Below are 17,536 nucleotides of genomic sequence, written 5' to 3' on the forward strand. Positions count from 1 at the left end.
GCCGGGACGCCTCGGGGCTGGGGGCACGGCGGGGCCCATGTAGTGCGCGAGGCCCCCGAGCACGGGTGGCGCAGGGGCACCGGGATTTCGCGGTACTCGGGCAGTGAGGTTCTCCCCCGCCGGGGCTGCCCGCCATGGTTTTAAGCGGCGGACGTTAACCACCGTTTCTCGGCCCCTCTCTCCACCCTGGATTAGTACCGTCCAGGGAGAGATCTGCCGTACCACGGTCCAGGGGCCCCGCCAGTAGGTGGTCAGCTTCCCCACCTGTCCGGCCCCGACGCGAGGGGTGTGTAGCCACACCTTGGTACCTGTCAAGAAAAGGGGGGGCTCCACGCGGGGTCGGGTGCTCTGTTCCTGTCGCCGATGCGCGGCCTCCCCTTGCGGGTAGGCCCGGTCCCGGACCCCTCGTAGGGTCTCCATCAGATGTTCCACGGGGCGACTCCCTTCCTCCGTTTGGGGTGGAGGAATGCCGAACAGCAAGTCTGCGGGTAGACGAGACTCACGACCAAACATCATTAGGAACGGGGTTTGGCCCGTCGATGTGTGCACCGTGGTGGCGTAGGCGAACAGGGCGTAGGGGAGGTGTTCGTCCCAATCCCGTTGGTTTGCGGCCGCCATACGCTTGAGCTTTCCGGCCAGAGTCTGATTCATACGTTCAACCATACCGTTCGCCTGGGGGTGGTACGCCGTGGTTCGGTCTTTCTGGATCCCGAACTCCCGGCACAGCGCCTGAAACAACTCGGCCTCGAACTCGCTACCCTGGTCGGTAAGGACTCGCTCCGGGATCCCGTGCTTAAGTACATAGTGCTCCACGAACGCCCGGGCTACTACCAGGGCCGTTTTATCGGGGATGGCCACCGCCACGGGGTAGCGGGTGAAGTATTCCACCGCTACGAGGATATAGCGGTTGCCCCGGTGGGATCGTGGGAATGGCCCCTGGAGATCGATGCCGACTAGCTGGTTAGTCCGACTGACGCGGAACGGCCTTAGGGGTACTTGGTATCGTGCCGGTTTCGGCCCACACTGCTGACAAGCGCGGCAGCCCTGTACCCAGGCGGCCACATCTTGCGTCAATTTGGGCCAGAGATACTGGCGACGCAGAGTCTCCCGAGTGCGACGTTCCCCGTCATGGCCCCCGAGCGGGTGGTCGTGTACCAGCCGTAGCAGCTGGGGTCGCACCTGGGCGGGAACACAGATGCACCCCGGCTGGCCGGCCTCGGTTAACTCCCTTACCACCCCGTTCTGCACACACAACCGGGCATACAAACCGCTCCAGGGCCCTGGTAGGGTGCTTTTCCCCTCCCGCAGGGCCGCTTCCACCGCCGCCAGATCCGGATCCCGCTGCTGGGTCTGCCTCAGCTGCTCGTCGCTCAGGCCCGGGAAGGCGCAGCCGACGTCCTCCTGGATCCGTCCGATCGAGGCGGGGTGGTCCACGGGTCCCGAGTCGTGGGCCCTGCGCTCGCCGGGCGGCCGACTGGGTCCAAGCCTCCACCTGTGGGGGTCTCTGTGGCGCATACCGCACTCTCTCTCGCCGGGGGGGGGTTAGGTTCAGCGGGTTCCCGGGGGTCCGTTGCCTGTCGGCAACGTCCCCCCGTGAAGCACGGGCAGGCCTCCTCCGCCCTCGTCTCGGCACACACCGCGGGTCGCCGTGATAATGCGTCCGCTTTTGCATGCGTCCGCCCCGCCCGGTATTCGATCTGCAGGTTGTACTCCTGCAGTTGCGCCAGCCATCGGGCCATCTGCCCCCGCGGTTCCTTGAAGGTGAGGAGGAACTGCAGAGCATAATGGTCCGTGCGCACTCGACATTTCCTGCCGTATAAATACGGCCGAAACTGTTTACACGCGAAGATCACAGCGTACAATTCCTGAAGGGTCACACAGTAGTTCAGCTCGGCCCCGCTCAGGGTCCGGCTGGCGTACGCAATCACCCGTTCCACCCCTTCCTGCACCTGCGACAACACCGCACCCAGCCCGCTGCTGCAGGCGTCGGTGTCCAAAATAAAGTCGGTGGTAAAATCGGGGAAAGCCAGTGTGGGGGTGTGTGTGAGGTGGTCTTTGAGGGTGGTGAAGGCCGTCTGGCAGGCCTCCGTCCACTGATAGGGGTTCTTGGGGGAAGTGAGTTGGGTGAGGGGGCGTGCAATCTCGCTGAATCCCTTTACAAATCGACGGTAATAGGTGGCGAGCCCCAAGAATGACCTTATCTCCGACAGGTTTCTTGGCTGTGGCCAATCCACTACGGCGCGTACCTTGTCCGGATCGGTGCGCACCCCCGCCTCGCTGACGCGATGTCCGAGGTACCCCACCTCGCGCTGTGCGATGTAACACTTACGCGGCTTGAGCTTGAGATGAGCCGCTCGCAGTCGCTGGAACACCTCCCGTAACCTGGACCAGTGCTCAGACAGAGATCTACTGAACACGATCACATCATCCAGGTAAATCAGGCATTGCTCCCACTGCAAGCCCCGCATCACCAACTCCATCAGCCGCTGGAACGTCGCGGGCGCGTTGGTGAGCCCGAACGGGAGTACTCGAAACTCGAATAGCCCCATCGGGGTGGTGAATGCGGTTTTTGGCCGATCCTCCTCCGTCATCTCCACCTGCCAGTACCCGGACGCGAGATCGAGGGTGGAAAAATACCGCGCTCCGGCGAGGCTGTCAAAGGTGTCGTCGATGCGCGGTATGGGGAAGGCATCGCCGAGGGTGACTGCGTTTAGTTTGCGGTAATCGACGCAAAACCGGGTTGACCCGTCCTTTTTTGTTACTAGCACCACCGGGGCAGACCAGGGGCTCGCCGAGGGCTGAATTATGTTATCGCGGAGCATGTCCCTGACCGCCTCTTTGATCTGAGCGCGTTCGGGTGCGCCCACGCGGTACGCGGGGAGTTTTATGGGTCGGGCGGCCCCGGTGTCGATTTGGTGCTTAACGAGATCTGTGCGACCCACGTCTGAATCGTGTTCGCTGAACACGTCGGCGTACTCCCGCAGTAACCCGCGTAGCTGATCGGCCTCCCCCTTGGGTAACTCTGCCCAAGGTTCGTGTACCGCGTCAAGAAGGGGGACGACCTCGGCGTGGGGAGTCGGGCCGACTCGCCAGGCCAGGTCTTGTTGGTCCTCGGGGCGACCGGGGTCCTCCGCCCAGAGTGCGAATACCGAGTCGCTGGAGTGGCGCGCGTGTAGGGGGTGCACGGTGGCTACTGTGGTGCGCCGTCGTAGTATTGCTGGGGTGCCGTGGGGGTTAAACACACGCATGAACAATCGGCCCCCATCGGCGTTTACCAACGTGGCTGACCCCACAACCCCGTATCGTTTTGCCAACTCCGGGTGAGGAGTTAGCATTACCTCCCCCGATGGTCGGTGCGCGGGGTCGGTGGAGGGTGTCGCCACAGGTACCAGCATCTCGGCGAGCGGTCCGATGGTGACGGCCGTCGTCAGGGTAGCGGCCACAGGTGTGAAGCGGGGGCGATTCGGCTCCCGTCCCAGGAATGGAATCCGTTCCCCGCTGCCTTCCACGGTGGCGCACCGCTGTCGGGGCTGCACGTTGAGCCCCAGCTTTTCCAGGAGGTCGGTACCTGCGATACACTCGTGGCACAGCACACTCGAGACGTAGAACTCCTGAGTGCACACCTGGTTTCCGAGACGGACCTCGAGGGAGATCCTTCCCAGCAACCCCATCCCGGCTCCGCTCGCTGTGTGCAGCGCGCAATCCGGGGCCGGCAGGCGGCTCACGTCAACCCCGAGCACGCTGCAGTGCGCGGCGCTCACGAGTGAGGCCACGGCCCCCGTGTCCAGTAGGATCCGGGTGCGCTGCCCGTTCACCTGTCCTTCCACCAGTGACGTGGCCCCCGTGATTCCTGCCACCAGCTCCCGTAGCCAGTCGCCCGTCCTCACCGTGTCCTTGGGTGTTGTGGCCGTGACCTGTGTGGGTGTCACTTGCTTACCATTATTATTATTATCGTCGTTTTGTTTCGGGACCTCGGTGATTGCACCCCTAGGTGGTCCACTCTCTAGGGGGCGTTGGCGTTTAACCTTCGGTATATCTAGCGCGGGCGATCTGTGGGCAGTCTCTCATGAGATGCCCCTGACGGCCGCACATATAACACGCCCGGGGGGGGGGGTGGCAGCTCCATAGTGGGCACCCTGCCCGCTCCCTCTCCCCCCCGTGCGCCGCTGCCCAGACTCTGCTTCTAGTCGGGCTACCCTCCCAGCTAGCCCTCCCAACTCGGTCTGAATCGTCTCTACCGTAGTCTGCAGCGTAGTCATATGTGCCCGTACTTGGGTTACGTTGTTGTCGATCCCCCCGATGCCCGCCTGTATCCCCGCTACCCATCCCGGGGTGGTCTCGCGGGATACCGGAGGCCCCCTTTCCCGACCCCCTACCATCCTGGTGAGCTCCTGTTCCTCCTCTTCCTCCTCGGTGGACAGACTTGCGATGGTGCGCTCCCGTCCCAGTCCTCGGAGCTGTGCGCGTTCGCTAGAAATTCTTTCACATTTGCGCGCGCGCTCGACAAGGGCATCAAAGGAGAGGCGCGTACAGTTCACGTCTGGCTGCCACCACGCCGTGCGCATTAAGTATCGCTGGATTTTCTCTGTGGCCAGCTCCTCAATCGCTTCCGTGGTGTGCCTCGGGCGTGCGATCTTTGTTAGCTCACGCACATCCTCGGCATAATCGCGCAGGTCCTCGCCGGGTTGGCGACGGCGTGCCTCTAAGGCCGCTTTTGCCTCCTCCTCATCGCGCGTACCGAAGCGCAGATCAAGTCGGCGCATCAGCTCCTCTAGCTGTGTCTGCGCGCTTGCGGGTAGGGCTTCCACAAAATCGGCTGCCCGCCCATCCAGATTCATATTAAGTTGACGTAGCGTCTGCGCGTCCGTCCACCCATTAATTTCCTTAGCCCCTAGGACGTTGCGGGCAAATGCTCTCCACAAAGGTGTACCCCGGCCAGTGAATATATGCCTTATTTTCGCGTGGGGTAACGCGGGGGTTCGTACCGCTTCTGACACCATATTGTTTGGGTCGCCTGCCCCCGGGATCTCCCCTGCCTGCGACCCTGTCCGCGAAGTACCGACGCTCCCAGACTCTCCACTAGTGTGGGAGCTGCCGCCGCCGCACTCCTCCCCTGGCGGGGAAAGGTCGTCGCGCTCCTGTTCCCCCCCCTGTGCCGTCCCCCCCCGAGTCCGGGTCTCCTGCCGGTGGGGCATCACCCTCGACCTCCCTGGGACCCGCTAGCGCTTCGCCGGCACCCAAACGCGACGCTCCCCGCCCGCGCAGTCCCACGCACCAATCACACGCGGGTAACAGGGGGTCAAAGGTCGGAGGGTAAGCGACGTCGTTCGTGCTCACTCCGACGCTTGGGGGGGTTGGTTTAAACGGGTTTAAAGGGCTATGCGATGGGCATGCGTGCGAGACGGGTATCCGCTCGCAACGCAGGAGTCCGCAGCCGACGGTTCGTAGCGCACACAATCCACGCGGCGCCGCTCCACACACGCGGCGACCACCGAGAACAGCAAGCGAACCCACGCTTCCACTCTCTTTCCACACCCTCGCAAAAACCACCACACCAGTCTGTTATGTAACGACCACCGCGACAGCAAGCGCACCCACGCTTCCACAAAAACCACACCAGTCCGTTATGTAACCGCCGACGATTTATTCCACCGCGTCGGCGAGCCCTTATTTAACCGAGTCAGTCGGGATCAGCGGGGCAGGACCGATCTATCTCTCGATAGTCGGCACTACACTCTACCTGTCCTTCTCCCCTTTACCCTCTCCGGTTTTGCTCTTAAGCTAAGTCCAACTCCCTCTCTCTCTCTCTTACTCACGGTTCGTCGTCACTGCTGTCTGGTCCTCGCGGCGCGTCGATACGTCCCACGGACGTTCGCGCGGCTGGACTCGGGAGTTGACGGGCCTGGGGTTGACTCGAGTAGCCAGAGAACCTTTTTCCTTCGCCCTGACCCGCTTTATTCTTTCTACATCAAAGGGCTACCTGGAGCCGACTCGCGGGCCAATCAGCTCGCTGGGATCACCCGCCAATCGGTAGGCCCATCTGTACCCCAGCATCCCCCGGGCCGTTGCTTTCAGCGACGTCCGCATCTAAATTTACCTGCTCAGCGACCCTCCAGCCAGAGGGCGACCCTGCTTTCCCGCCGCTCGTGGCTCTGCCCTCCTACCTGCCTGCTGACCCGTGTGTGTTGTGTGTGCTGTCTACCCGCGGTGGCTCGGCAGCCCCGTCGTGACCATGTAATTACAACCAAAGTCACGGCGCCGCGGTGGGTGTTAGCGTCGGGGGAGACCGTCCAATTCCCTGGCTGCAGGAAACCGTGAAGATTATCCCTTTACGAGGGCTTCTGGGTGAAAACCTGTCGGCCAGGGTGTCTCCCCACGCGCTCTAATGGTGGGGGGGGAGTGCGTGCTTGTGTGTTCCGGTGGGGGGGGGGGGGGGTGGGGAGGTGGTGGGGTGGAACAATGTCGGCCTCGCCGCGGCGAGATCGCAGGTGGGCCGCCCGCCGATCGGCTCCGTGGCGGCGGCATCACACGTCCGCTCTTTACCCTCTAAACAAGCGCATCTGTCCTCCCAATCAGAGGATCGGCCCTGTTTTTCCCGTCGTTCGTGACTCCGTCCCTCCGCTACCTGCCTGCTGACCCGTGTGTGTTGTGTGCGCTTTCTACCCGCGGTGGCTCAGCAGCCCCGTCGTGACCATGTAATTACAACCAAAGTCACGGCGCCGCGGTGCACGTTTGCATCGGGGGAGGTCGCCCAATTCCCTGGTCGCAGGAAATCGTGAAACTTGGTCCCATGAGAGGTCTTCTAGGTGAAAACCTGTCGGCCACGTGACCTCCCCTCGGCGCTCTATGTGGGGGTGTGTGTGTGTGTTCATGTGTGGGGGGTGGTGAGGGAAGAGCAGTGTCGGCCCCGTCGCTCGGAGGTGGCGGCGTTGCGGCCACGGCGTCGGCAGGACGGCTTCGCTGCTGCGTCATCACAGTTGCAGGCACGGCTCCGACGGAGCGGCTTCGCTGCTGTGGCACCACAAGTACGAAAGAGAGAGTTGGGATTTAAGCGTAAAAGCCTAGGGAGGTTAATTCGAAATAGGCGGGACAGATTGTGTCTTAGACCGTCGGGAACAGGTTAGTTATTCTACTAATATTGACACCGGGCTACGTAATAATTAGCCTCGGACTCGCCGAGAATAAACTGTTAGTGTTCAATAACCTTGTCGTGTGGTGTCTGCGAGTGTGGGAAGAGCGCATGGCGGTGTGAGTCCGCTATTCGTAAAACGAAGATTTGCGCGCAAATAACTCTATTGAGGCGGCCAGTGTGCGCGCACCCGACCGAAGTTCTTGCGTCATTGTGCCCTGTGTTTGTGCGCGAGTGCGTATTTTCCCACGTGTTTGCGCTCGCCCACGTGTGTTCGCTCGGGAATTAACGCGCAGGCATTATCGCCCGTAGTGTGCCGGGGATTGACGCGCGGATATTGCCTAGTAAATTGAGCGTGGGGGGGGGGCGAATGAGGCTGCGTAGTAGCTCCTTACCCACGCCAGCGCCCGCGCCGCAGCTGGTCTATTTTCTGCGCGTGTACGTGGTGAGCGACGGTAGACTCGCACGGGTACGCACGGGATTATTAATACGGCTATTTTTAGCGCGTGCACGAGGTGGCCAATAGGGGCGGGTGGCTGCGCGTACCCGAGTGTGGGCAGCGGCGCGCACGGGCGCTTCCGTGCAAGGAGTCTGGGAGTGTGTGTGTGAATGACCCGAGGTGGCCGAGAGCCAGGCAAGAGTTTCGTCTCACAGGGGGGATGCGGAGGCAGCGAGGTAGAAGCTACGAGCGGCAGCAGCGAGGAGGGAGGAAGAGGAGGAAGGGGGAGAGGAGTCGGGGGGCAGCAGCCCCTACAGAGTCACTTGAATTTCGATTTAAAGCTTTCGTGACTGCAATGATTCATCTTCTTTGGTTCTTTCGGTAAAGTCACGTAGAATGAGAATAAAATAATAAATTGATAAAATAAAATAACAATAATATTCTCACGACGTTTCGGCCACAACACAAGCGGCCTTCATCAGGTGAAGGGACGAGACTGTCTGGTAGGACAGCGCTGGAGTGAAAGAGCCACGTTCAGATCACGGCCTTTAAGCCTCAACTTTAGCACTCACACCACGGTTAATGGTATGGTTTGTCAACATGGAGTATAATAGCGCCTCGCAGCTGTCTCTCTCCCCCTCCTCTGTTCCGACCATGGACGAACTCGTCCGTCTGAACGGGGCGCGTAGCTAAAGTTGAGGCTTAAAGGCCGTGATCTGAACGTGGCTCTTTCACTCCAGCGCTGTCCTACCAGACAGTCTCGTCCCTTCACCTGATGAAGGCCGCTTGTGTTGTGGCCGAAACGTCGTGAGAATATTATTGTGTTATTTTATTTTATCAATTTATTATTTTATTCTCATTCTACGTGACTTTACCGAAAGAACCAAAGAAGAAGAGTCACTTGAGTTGAATGTGAGTGGTGATGATTGCGCGCCGTGCCTCGACCTTGTTCAAGGCGCGCAATCATTCTGCAGTGCATAGCGATCATGAGCCACTCACCTCTTGCCACGTAATATGTTAAACTACGTGTTTAATGTCGGTAAATTTTGAGTAATTTGCTTCAGTTTGTGTTCCATCTCAAAATCCATGTATTTATTCATTTTAAAGTACGATTAAAACGTTAAATCTAAAAGTTCGGTGACAGGGGATGGTTGACATGACGCGCAGTCCTCACCATAGCGCGAGAGTAGGAATCGCGTGCGCGCGAGCCAACATTTAAATTGAAAATATTTAGCTGGACTTATATATGAGTAGTCTGTTGAAGCATTTTGTCTTGCAAAAAATTCGAGTGCGTTTTAAATAGTGAAGACAATCATCGTATCTTGCCCTGACCGAACAATTTCTCCCAACTGTTGGTTGTTCACTTGTTTTGAATTATAATTTAAATCGTGAACATTGTCGTAGATTGCATAAGTTACGTACATTAAATAAATTATATTCGTGGTAATTTATCAACTAGATGCATTTAAGTATGAACGTTACGGGAATCGAGCCCAAAGGCAGGGGTGATTGACACGGCGAGTATGGTGGCAGCTCATTCACCGGAGCTGAGTGCTGGGTGATCTCAGCGACGTCCGCACATACTCTACGCCGCTTCTATAATAAACCTCGGGCCTGGAGGATGCTCGTCACGAATTTGTGAGAGCGCTGATTTCAAAGAGGCCAGGCGATAAAAACGACGTTTTGACATGGCGGAAACTGCTCCTGCTCAACCACCAGCTGCGGCTACTTCAGCGCTTAAAAGCCCCAAAAAGAAGCGCACCGCTCCAAAGGCCAAGAAGGTCGGCCCCAGCGTGTCCGAGCTCATCCTCAAGGCTCTCGCCAGCAGCAAGGAGAGGAACGGCGTGTCTCTCCCTGCGCTCAAAAAGTCGCTCGCTGCCGGAGGATACGACGTGGAGAAGAACAATGCCCGCGTGAAGTTAGCCATCAAGAAGCTTGTGGCCAAAGATGCCGTGGCGCAAGTGAAGGGCAGCGGCGCGTCTGGCTCTTTCAAACTCAACAAGAAGGAAAAGGCTGCCGCAAAGGCGAAGCCCAAATCGTCAACGGCAAAGCCCGCGGCTAAAAAGCCCGCTGCAGCCAAGAAGGTGAAGAAGCCCGCGGCAGCCAAGAAGACCGCGCCCAAGAAGTCTCCTAAGAAAGCAAAGAAGTCCGCCGCTGCCAAGAGCCCCAAAAAGGTGAAGTCGGCTGTTAAACCCAAGAAGGCGGCAAAGTGCCCAGCCAAGCCCAAGGCTGCGAAGCCCAAGGTCGCGAAGCCCAAGACCGTCAAGGCAAAGGCCACCAAACCCAAGGTGGCCAAACCCAAGAAGGCCGTGGCCAAGCCCAAGAAGACCGCGCTAAAGAAGTGAATCCGATCGGACGATGCGCGATTCCCTCCACCCTAACGGCTCTTTTCAGAGCCACCCACTTAGTTCAAAAAGTGAACCAGATGTTGCTGCGCTTCAATTAGTTAATCGTTAAACATCTGACAGTATTACATTGAAGCTTAATGCGTGCCATATTCTGTAAGTCAAACCCATTTACGGCGTGGCGATGGTTGCTCGCCGTGCCTCGGCCCTGATCAAGGAGCTCGATGGTTGGTGCAGTTCAATCGTGAGGATTTGTGTAGATTGGATAAGTTACGTACATTCGCCAAATTATCTTGACATTTTACCTACTTGATGTGTTTTAATCATTGATGTGATGGGAGTAATCGAGCCCGAAAGCAGGGATCATAAACACAGGCGACGCAGGTTGCAGCTCCATCACTCGAACTGAGTGCAGAGTAATCTCAGCGACGTCCGCATTCTCGCTGCCGATTCTAATCTAAATCCAGATTCAAAATCGATGCATTCTTGACGAACCTCCAATTTTGATTGTGTTGCACCTCTTCATTCCGTCATCATGTTACTGGTGCCAAATATGGTATTTAGTCTAAAAATGTATTGATTCCAGACAACTTTACTCAATTTGCCTCCTTTCGCTCGTTGTGCCTTTTCACTATTTTTTGTTTTGTAAAAATTCCGGTGCACCATCTACACTTCTCAATTAAAAATAATTTCCATTCGTAATTATCGCATTGTTTTTGCAATGTCTTTCTTATCTTCATCATTATGTGATGCCGCCGCCACGGAGCCGATCGGCGGGTGGCCCACCTGCGATCTCGCCGCTCCGAGCGGCGAGGCCGACATTGCTCCACCCCACCACCTCCCCACCCCCCCCCCCACCGGAACACACACGCACGCACTCCCCCCCACCATTAGAGCGCGTGGGGAGACACCCTGGCCGACAGGTTTTCACCCAGAAGCCCTCGTAAAGGGATAATCTTCACGGTTTCCTGCAGCCAGGGAATTGGACGGTCTCCCCCGACGCTAACACCCACCGCGGCGCCGTGACTTTGGTTGTAATTACATGGTCACGACGGGGCTGCCGAGCCACCGCGGGTAGACAGCACACACAACACACACGGGTCAGCAGGCAGGTAGGAGGGCAGAGCCACGAGCGGTGGGAAAGCAGGGTCGCCCTCTGGCTGGAGGGTCGCTGAGCAGGTAAATTTAGATGCGGACGTCGCTGAAAGCAACGGCCCGGGGGATGCTGGGATACAGATGGGCCTACCGATTGGCGGGTGATCCCAGCGAGCTGATTGGCCCGCGAGTCGGCACCAGGTAGCCCCTTTGATGTAGAAAGAATAAAGCGGGTCAGGGCGAAGGAAAAAGGCCCTCTGGCTACTCGAGTCAACCCCAGGCCCGTCAACTCCCGAGTCCAGCCGCGCGAACGTCCGTGGGACGTATCGTCGCGCCGCGAGGACCAGACAGCAGTGACGACGAACCGTGAGTAAGAGAGAGAGAGAGGGAGTTGGGACTTAGCTTAAGAGCAAAACCGGAGAGGGTAAAGGGGAGAAGGACAGGTAGAGTGTAGTGCCGACTATCGAGAGATAGATCGGTCCTGCCCCGCTGATCCCGACTGACTCGGTTAAATAAGGGCTCGCCGACGCGGTGGAATAAATCGTCGGCGGTTACATAACGGACTGGTGTGGTTTTTGTGGAAGCGTGGGTGCGCTTGCTGTCGCGGTGGTCGTTACATAACAGACTGGTGTGGTTATTGCGGAAGCGTGGGTGCGCTTGCTGTCGCGGTGGTCGTTACATAACAGACTGGTGTGGTGGTTTTTGCGAGGGTGTGGAAAGAGAGTGGAAGCGTGGGTTCGCTTGCTGTTCTCGGTGGTCGCCGCGTGTGTGGAGCGGCGCCGCGTGGATTGTGTGCGCTACGAACCGTCGGCTGCGGACTCCTGCGTTGCGAGCGGATACCCGTCTCGCACGCATGCCCATCGCATAGCCCTTTAAACCCGTTTAAACCAATCCCCCCAAGCGTCGGAGTGAGCACGAACGACGTCGCTTACCCTCCGACCTTTGACCCCCTGTTACCCGCGTGTGATTGGTGCGTGGGACTGCGCGGGCAGGGAGCGTCGCGTTTGGGTGCCGGCGAAGCGCTAGCGGGTCCCAGGGGGGTCGAGTGGGATGCCCCACCGGCAGGAGACCCGGACTCGGGGGGGGACGGCACAGGGGGGGGAACAGGAGCGCGACGACCTTTCCCCGCCAGGGGAGGAGTGCGGCGGCGGCAGCTCCCACACTAGTGGAGAGTCTGGGAGCGTCGGTACTTCGCGGACAGGGTCGCAGGCAGGGGAGATCCCGGGGGCCGGCGACCCTAACATTATGGTGTCAGAAGCGGTACGAACCCCCGCGTTACCCCACGCGAAAATAAGGCATATATTCACTGGCCGGGGTACACCTTCGTGGAGAGCATTTGCCCGCAACGTCCTAGGGGCTAAGGAAATTAATGGGTGGACGGACGCGCAGACGCTACGTCAACTTAATATGAATCTGGATGGGCGGGCAGCCGATTTTGTGGAAGCCCTACCCGCAAGCGCGCAGACACAGCTAGAGGAGCTGATGCGCCGACTTGATCTGCGCTTCGGTACGCGAGATGAGGAGGAGGCAAAAGCGGCCTTAGAGGCACGCCGTCGCCAACCCGGCGAGGACCTGCGCGATTATGCCGAGGATGTGCGTGAGCTAACAAAGATCGCACGCCCGAGGCACACCACGGAAGCGATTGAGGAGCTGGCCACAGAGAAAATCCAGCGATACTTAATGCGCACGGCGTGGTGGCAGCCAGACGTGAACTGTACGCGCCTCTCCTTTGATGCCCTTGTCGAGCGCGCGCGCAAATGTGAAAGAATTTCTAGCGAACGCGCACAGCTCCGAGGACTGGGACGGGAGCGCACCATCGCAAGTCTGTCCACCGAGGAGGAAGAGGAGGAACAGGAGCTCACCAGGATGGTAGGGGGTCGGGAAAGGGGGCCTCCGGTATCCCGTGAGACCACCCCGGGATGGGTAGCGGGGATACAGGCGGGCATCGGGGGAATCGACAACAAAGTAACCCAAGTGGACAACAACGTAACCCAAGTACGGGCACATGTGACTACGCTGCAGACTACGTTAGAGACGATTCAGACCGAGTTGGGAGGGCTAGCTGGGAGGGTAGCCCGACTAGAAGCAGAGTCTGGGCAGCGGCGCACGGGGGGGAGAGGGAGCGGGCAGGGTGCCCACTATGGAGCCGCCACCCCCCCCCGGGCGTGTTATATGTGCGGCTGTCAGGGGCATCTCATGAGAGACTGCCCACAGATCGCCCGCGCTAGATATACCGAAGGGTTAAACGCCAACGCCCCCTAGAGAGTGGACCACCTAGGTGTGCAATCACCGAGGTCCCGAAACAAAACGACGATAATAATAATGGTAAGCAAGTGACACCCACACAGGTCACGGCCACAACACCCAAGGACGCGGTGAGGACGGGCGACTGGCTACGGGAGCTGGTGGCAGGAATCACGGGGGCCACGTCACTGGTGGAAGGACAGGTGAACGGGCAGCGCACCCGGATCCTACTGGACACGGGGGCCGTGGCCTCACTCGTGAGCGCCGCGCACTGCAGCGTGCTCGGGGTTGACGTGAGCCGCCTGCCGGCCCCGGATTGCGCGCTGCACACGGCGAGCGGAGCCGGGATGGGGTTGCTGGGAAGGATCTCCCTCGAGGTCCGTCTCGGAAACCAGGTGTGCACTCAGGAGTTCTACGTCTCGAGTGTGCTGTGCCACGAGTGTATTGCAGGTACCGACCTCCTGGAAAAGCTGGGGCTCAACGTGCAGCCCCGACAGCGGTGCGCCACCGTGGAAGGCAGCGGGGAACGGATTCCATTCCTGGGACGGGAGCCGAATCGCCCCCGCTTCACACCTGTGGCCGCTACCCTGACGACGGCCGTCACCATCGGGCCGCTCGCCGAGATGCTGGTACCTGTGGCGACACCCTCCACCGACCCCGCGCACCGACCATCGGGGGAGGTAATGCTAACTCCTCACCCGGAGTTGGCAAAACGATACGGGGTTGTGGGGTCAGCCACGTTGGTAAACGCCGATGGGGGCCGATTGTTCATGCGTGTGTTTAACCCCCACGGCACCCCAGCAATACTACGACGGCGCACCACAGTAGCCACCGTGCACCCCCTACACGCGCGCCACTCCAGCGACTCGGTATTCGCACTCTGGGCGGAGGACCCCGGTCGCCCCGAGGACCAACAAAACCTGGCCTGGCGAGTCGGCCCGACTCCCCACGCCGAGGTCGTCCCCCTTCTTGACGCGGTACACGTACCTTGGGCAGATTTACCCAAGGGAGAGGCCGATCAGCTACGCGGGTTACTGCGGGAGTACGCCGACGTGTTCAGCGAACACGATTCAGACGTGGGTCGCACAGATCTCGTTAAGCACCAAATCGACACCGGGGCCGCCCGACCCATAAAACTCCCCGCGTACCGCGTGGGCGCACCCGAACGCGCCCAGATCAAAGAGGCGGTCAGGGACATGCTCCGCGATAACATAATTCAGCCCTCGGCGAGCCCCTGGTCTGCCCCGGTGGTGCTAGTAACAAAAAAGGACGGGTCAACCCGGTTTTGCGTCGATTACCGCAAACTAAACGCAGTCACCCTCGGCGACGCCTTCCCCATACCGCGCATCGACGACACCTTTGACAGCCTCGCCGGAGCGCGGTATTTTTCCACCCTCGATCTCGCGTCCGGGTACTGGCAGGTGGAGATGACGGAGGAGGATCGGCCAAAAACCGCATTCACCACCCCGATGGGGCTATTCGAGTTTCGAGTACTCCCGTTCGGGCTCACCAACGCGCCCGCGACGTTCCAGCGGCTGATGGAGTTGGTGATGCGGGGCTTGCAGTGGGAGCAATGCCTGATTTACCTGGATGATGTGATCGTGTTCAGTAGGTCTCTGTCTGAGCACTGGTCCAGGTTACGGGAGGTGTTCCAGCGACTGCGAGCGGCTCATCTCAAGCTCAAGCCGCGTAAGTGTTACATCGCACAGCGCGAGGTGGGGTACCTCGGACATCGCGTCAGCGAGGCGGGGGTGCGCACCGATCCGGACAAGGTACGCGCCGTAGTGGATTGGCCACAGCCAAGAAACCTGTCGGAGATAAGGTCATTCTTGGGGCTCGCCACCTATTACCGTCGATTTGTAAAGGGATTCAGCGAGATTGCACGCCCCCTCACCCAACTCACTTCCCCCAAGAACCCCTATCAGTGGACGGAGGCCTGCCAGACGGCCTTCACCACCCTCAAAGACCACCTCACACACACCCCCACACTGGCTTTCCCCGATTTTACCACCGACTTTATTTTGGACACCGACGCCTGCAGCAGCGGGCTGGGTGCGGTGTTGTCGCAGGTGCAGGAAGGGGTGGAACGGGTGATTGCGTACGCCAGCCGGACCCTGAGCGGGGCCGAGCTGAACTACTGTGTGACCCGTCAGGAATTGTACGCTGTGATCTTCGCGTGTAAACAGTTTCGGCCGTATTTATACGGCAGGAAATGTCGAGTGCGCACGGACCATTATGCTCTGCAGTTCCTCCTCACCTTCAAGGAACCGCGGGGGCAGATGGCCCGATGGCTGGCGCAGCTGCAGGAGTACAACCTGCAGATCGAATACCGGGCGGGGCGGACGCATGCAAACGCGGACGCATTATCACGGCGACCCGCGGTGTGTGCCGAGACGAGGGCGGAGGAGGCCTGCCCGTGCTTCACGGGGGGACGTTGCCGACAGGCAACGGACCCCCGGGAACCCGCTGAACCTAACCCCCCCCCGGCGAGAGAGAGTGCGGTATGCGCCACAGAGACCCCCACAGGTGGAGGCGCGGACCCAGTCGGCCGCCCGGCGAGCGCAGGGCCCACGACTCGGGACCCCGTGGACCACCCCGCCCCGATCGGACGGATCCAGGAGGACGTCGGCTGCGCCTTCCCGGGCCTGAGCGACGAGCAGCTGAGGCAGACCCAGCAGCGGGATCCGGATCTGGCGGCGGTGGAAGCGGCCCTGCGGGAGGGGAAAAGCACCCTACCAGGGCCCTGGAGCGGTTTGTATGCCCGGTTGTGTGTGCAGAACGGGGTGGTACGGGAGTTAACCGAGGCCGGCCAGCCGGGGTGCATCTGTGTTCCCGCCCAGGTGCGACCCCAGCTGCTACGGCTGGTACACGACCACCCGCTCGGGGGCCATGACGGGGAACGGCGCACTCGGGAGACTCTGCGTCGCCAGTATCTCTGGCCCAAATTGACGCAAGATGTGGCCGCCTGGGTACAGGGCTGCCGCGCTTGTCAGCAGTGCGGGCCGAAACCGGCACGATACCAAGTACCCCTAAGGCCGTTCCGCGTCAGTCGGACTAACCAGCTGGTCGGCATCGATCTCCAGGGGCCATTCCCACGATCCCACCGGGGCAACCGCTATATCCTCGTAGCGGTGGAATACTTCACCCGCTACCCCGTGGCGGTGGCCATCCCCGATAAAACGGCCCTGGTAGTAGCCCGGGCGTTCGTGGAGCACTATGTACTTAAGCACGGGATCCCGGAGCGAGTCCTTACCGACCAGGGTAGCGAGTTCGAGGCCGAGTTGTTTCAGGCGCTGTGCCGGGAGTTCGGGATCCAGAAAGACCGAACCACGGCGTACCACCCCCAGGCGAACGGTATGGTTGAACGTATGAATCAGACTCTGGCCGGAAAGCTCAAGCGTATGGCGGCCTCAAACCAACGGGATTGGGACGAACACCTCCCCTACGCCCTGTTCGCCTACGCCACCACGGTGCACACATCGACGGGCCAAACCCCGTTCCTAATGATGTTTGGTCGTGAGTCTCGTCTACCCGCAGACTTGCTGTTCGGCATTCCTCCACCCCAAACGGAGGAAGGAAGTCGCCCCGTGGAACATCTGATGGAGACCCTACGAGGGGTCCGGGACCGGGCCTACCCGCAAGGGGAGGCCGCGCATCGGCGACAGGAACAGAGCACCCGACCCCGCGTGGAGCCCCCCCTTTTCTTGACAGGTACCAAGGTGTGGCTACACACCCCTCGCGTCGGGGCCGGACAGGTGGGGAAGCTGACCACCTACTGGCGGGGACCCTGGACCGTGGTACGGCAGATCTCTCCTTGGACGGTACTAATCCAGGGTGGAGAGAGGGGCCGAGAAACGGTGGTTAACGTCCGCCGCTTAAAACCATGGAGGGCAGCCCCGGCGGGGGAGAACCTCGCTGCCCGAGTACCGCGAAATCCCGGTGCCCCTGCGCCACCCGTGCTCGGGGGCCTCGCGCACTACATGGGCCCCGCCGTGCCCCCAGCCCCGAGGCGTCCCGGCCCCGCCAGAGGACGGCGGGGACGCCGCCCCTTAAACCCCGCTGCCGCGGAGTTTGTCCCCCAGCCCCCAGGTGCCGAGGGATCGGAGGAGCCACTGGAGTGGAGAAGGAGACCGCTGCAGGAAACCCCGAGGACGGAGCCACCTCCCCCGAGGCCAGCCACGAGATCCGGGCGGATCCCCCGGACCCCGCAGCGCTACCTCGTGGGCGCGGCCCAGGCGAGGTGCTCCAGTCAACCCGGGACGGGGACTGGCACCTCGGGGGGCT

At 60.3% G+C, this 17,536-nt stretch overlaps 1 protein-coding gene across 1 annotated transcript; it reads left to right on the forward strand.

The window, feature by feature from the left end:
* Positions 1-8,974: 8,974 nt before the first annotated feature.
* LOC142929481 (histone H1-like) lies at positions 8,975-10,048 on the forward strand. The gene has a single exon (XM_076070901.1). It carries the CDS (start codon positions 9,257-9,259, stop codon positions 9,911-9,913), a length of 657 nt encoding a protein of 218 aa, XP_075927016.1. The 5' UTR covers positions 8,975-9,256; the 3' UTR covers positions 9,914-10,048.
* Positions 10,049-17,536: the final 7,488 nt, after the last annotated feature.

This window comes from Petromyzon marinus, chromosome 31 (genome assembly GCF_048934315.1).
Source record: "Petromyzon marinus isolate PM22_M1 ecotype Great Lakes invasive population chromosome 31, UKy_Petmar_22M1.pri1.0, whole genome shotgun sequence".
NCBI classification, from domain to species: Eukaryota; Metazoa; Chordata; class Hyperoartia; order Petromyzontiformes; family Petromyzontidae; genus Petromyzon; species Petromyzon marinus.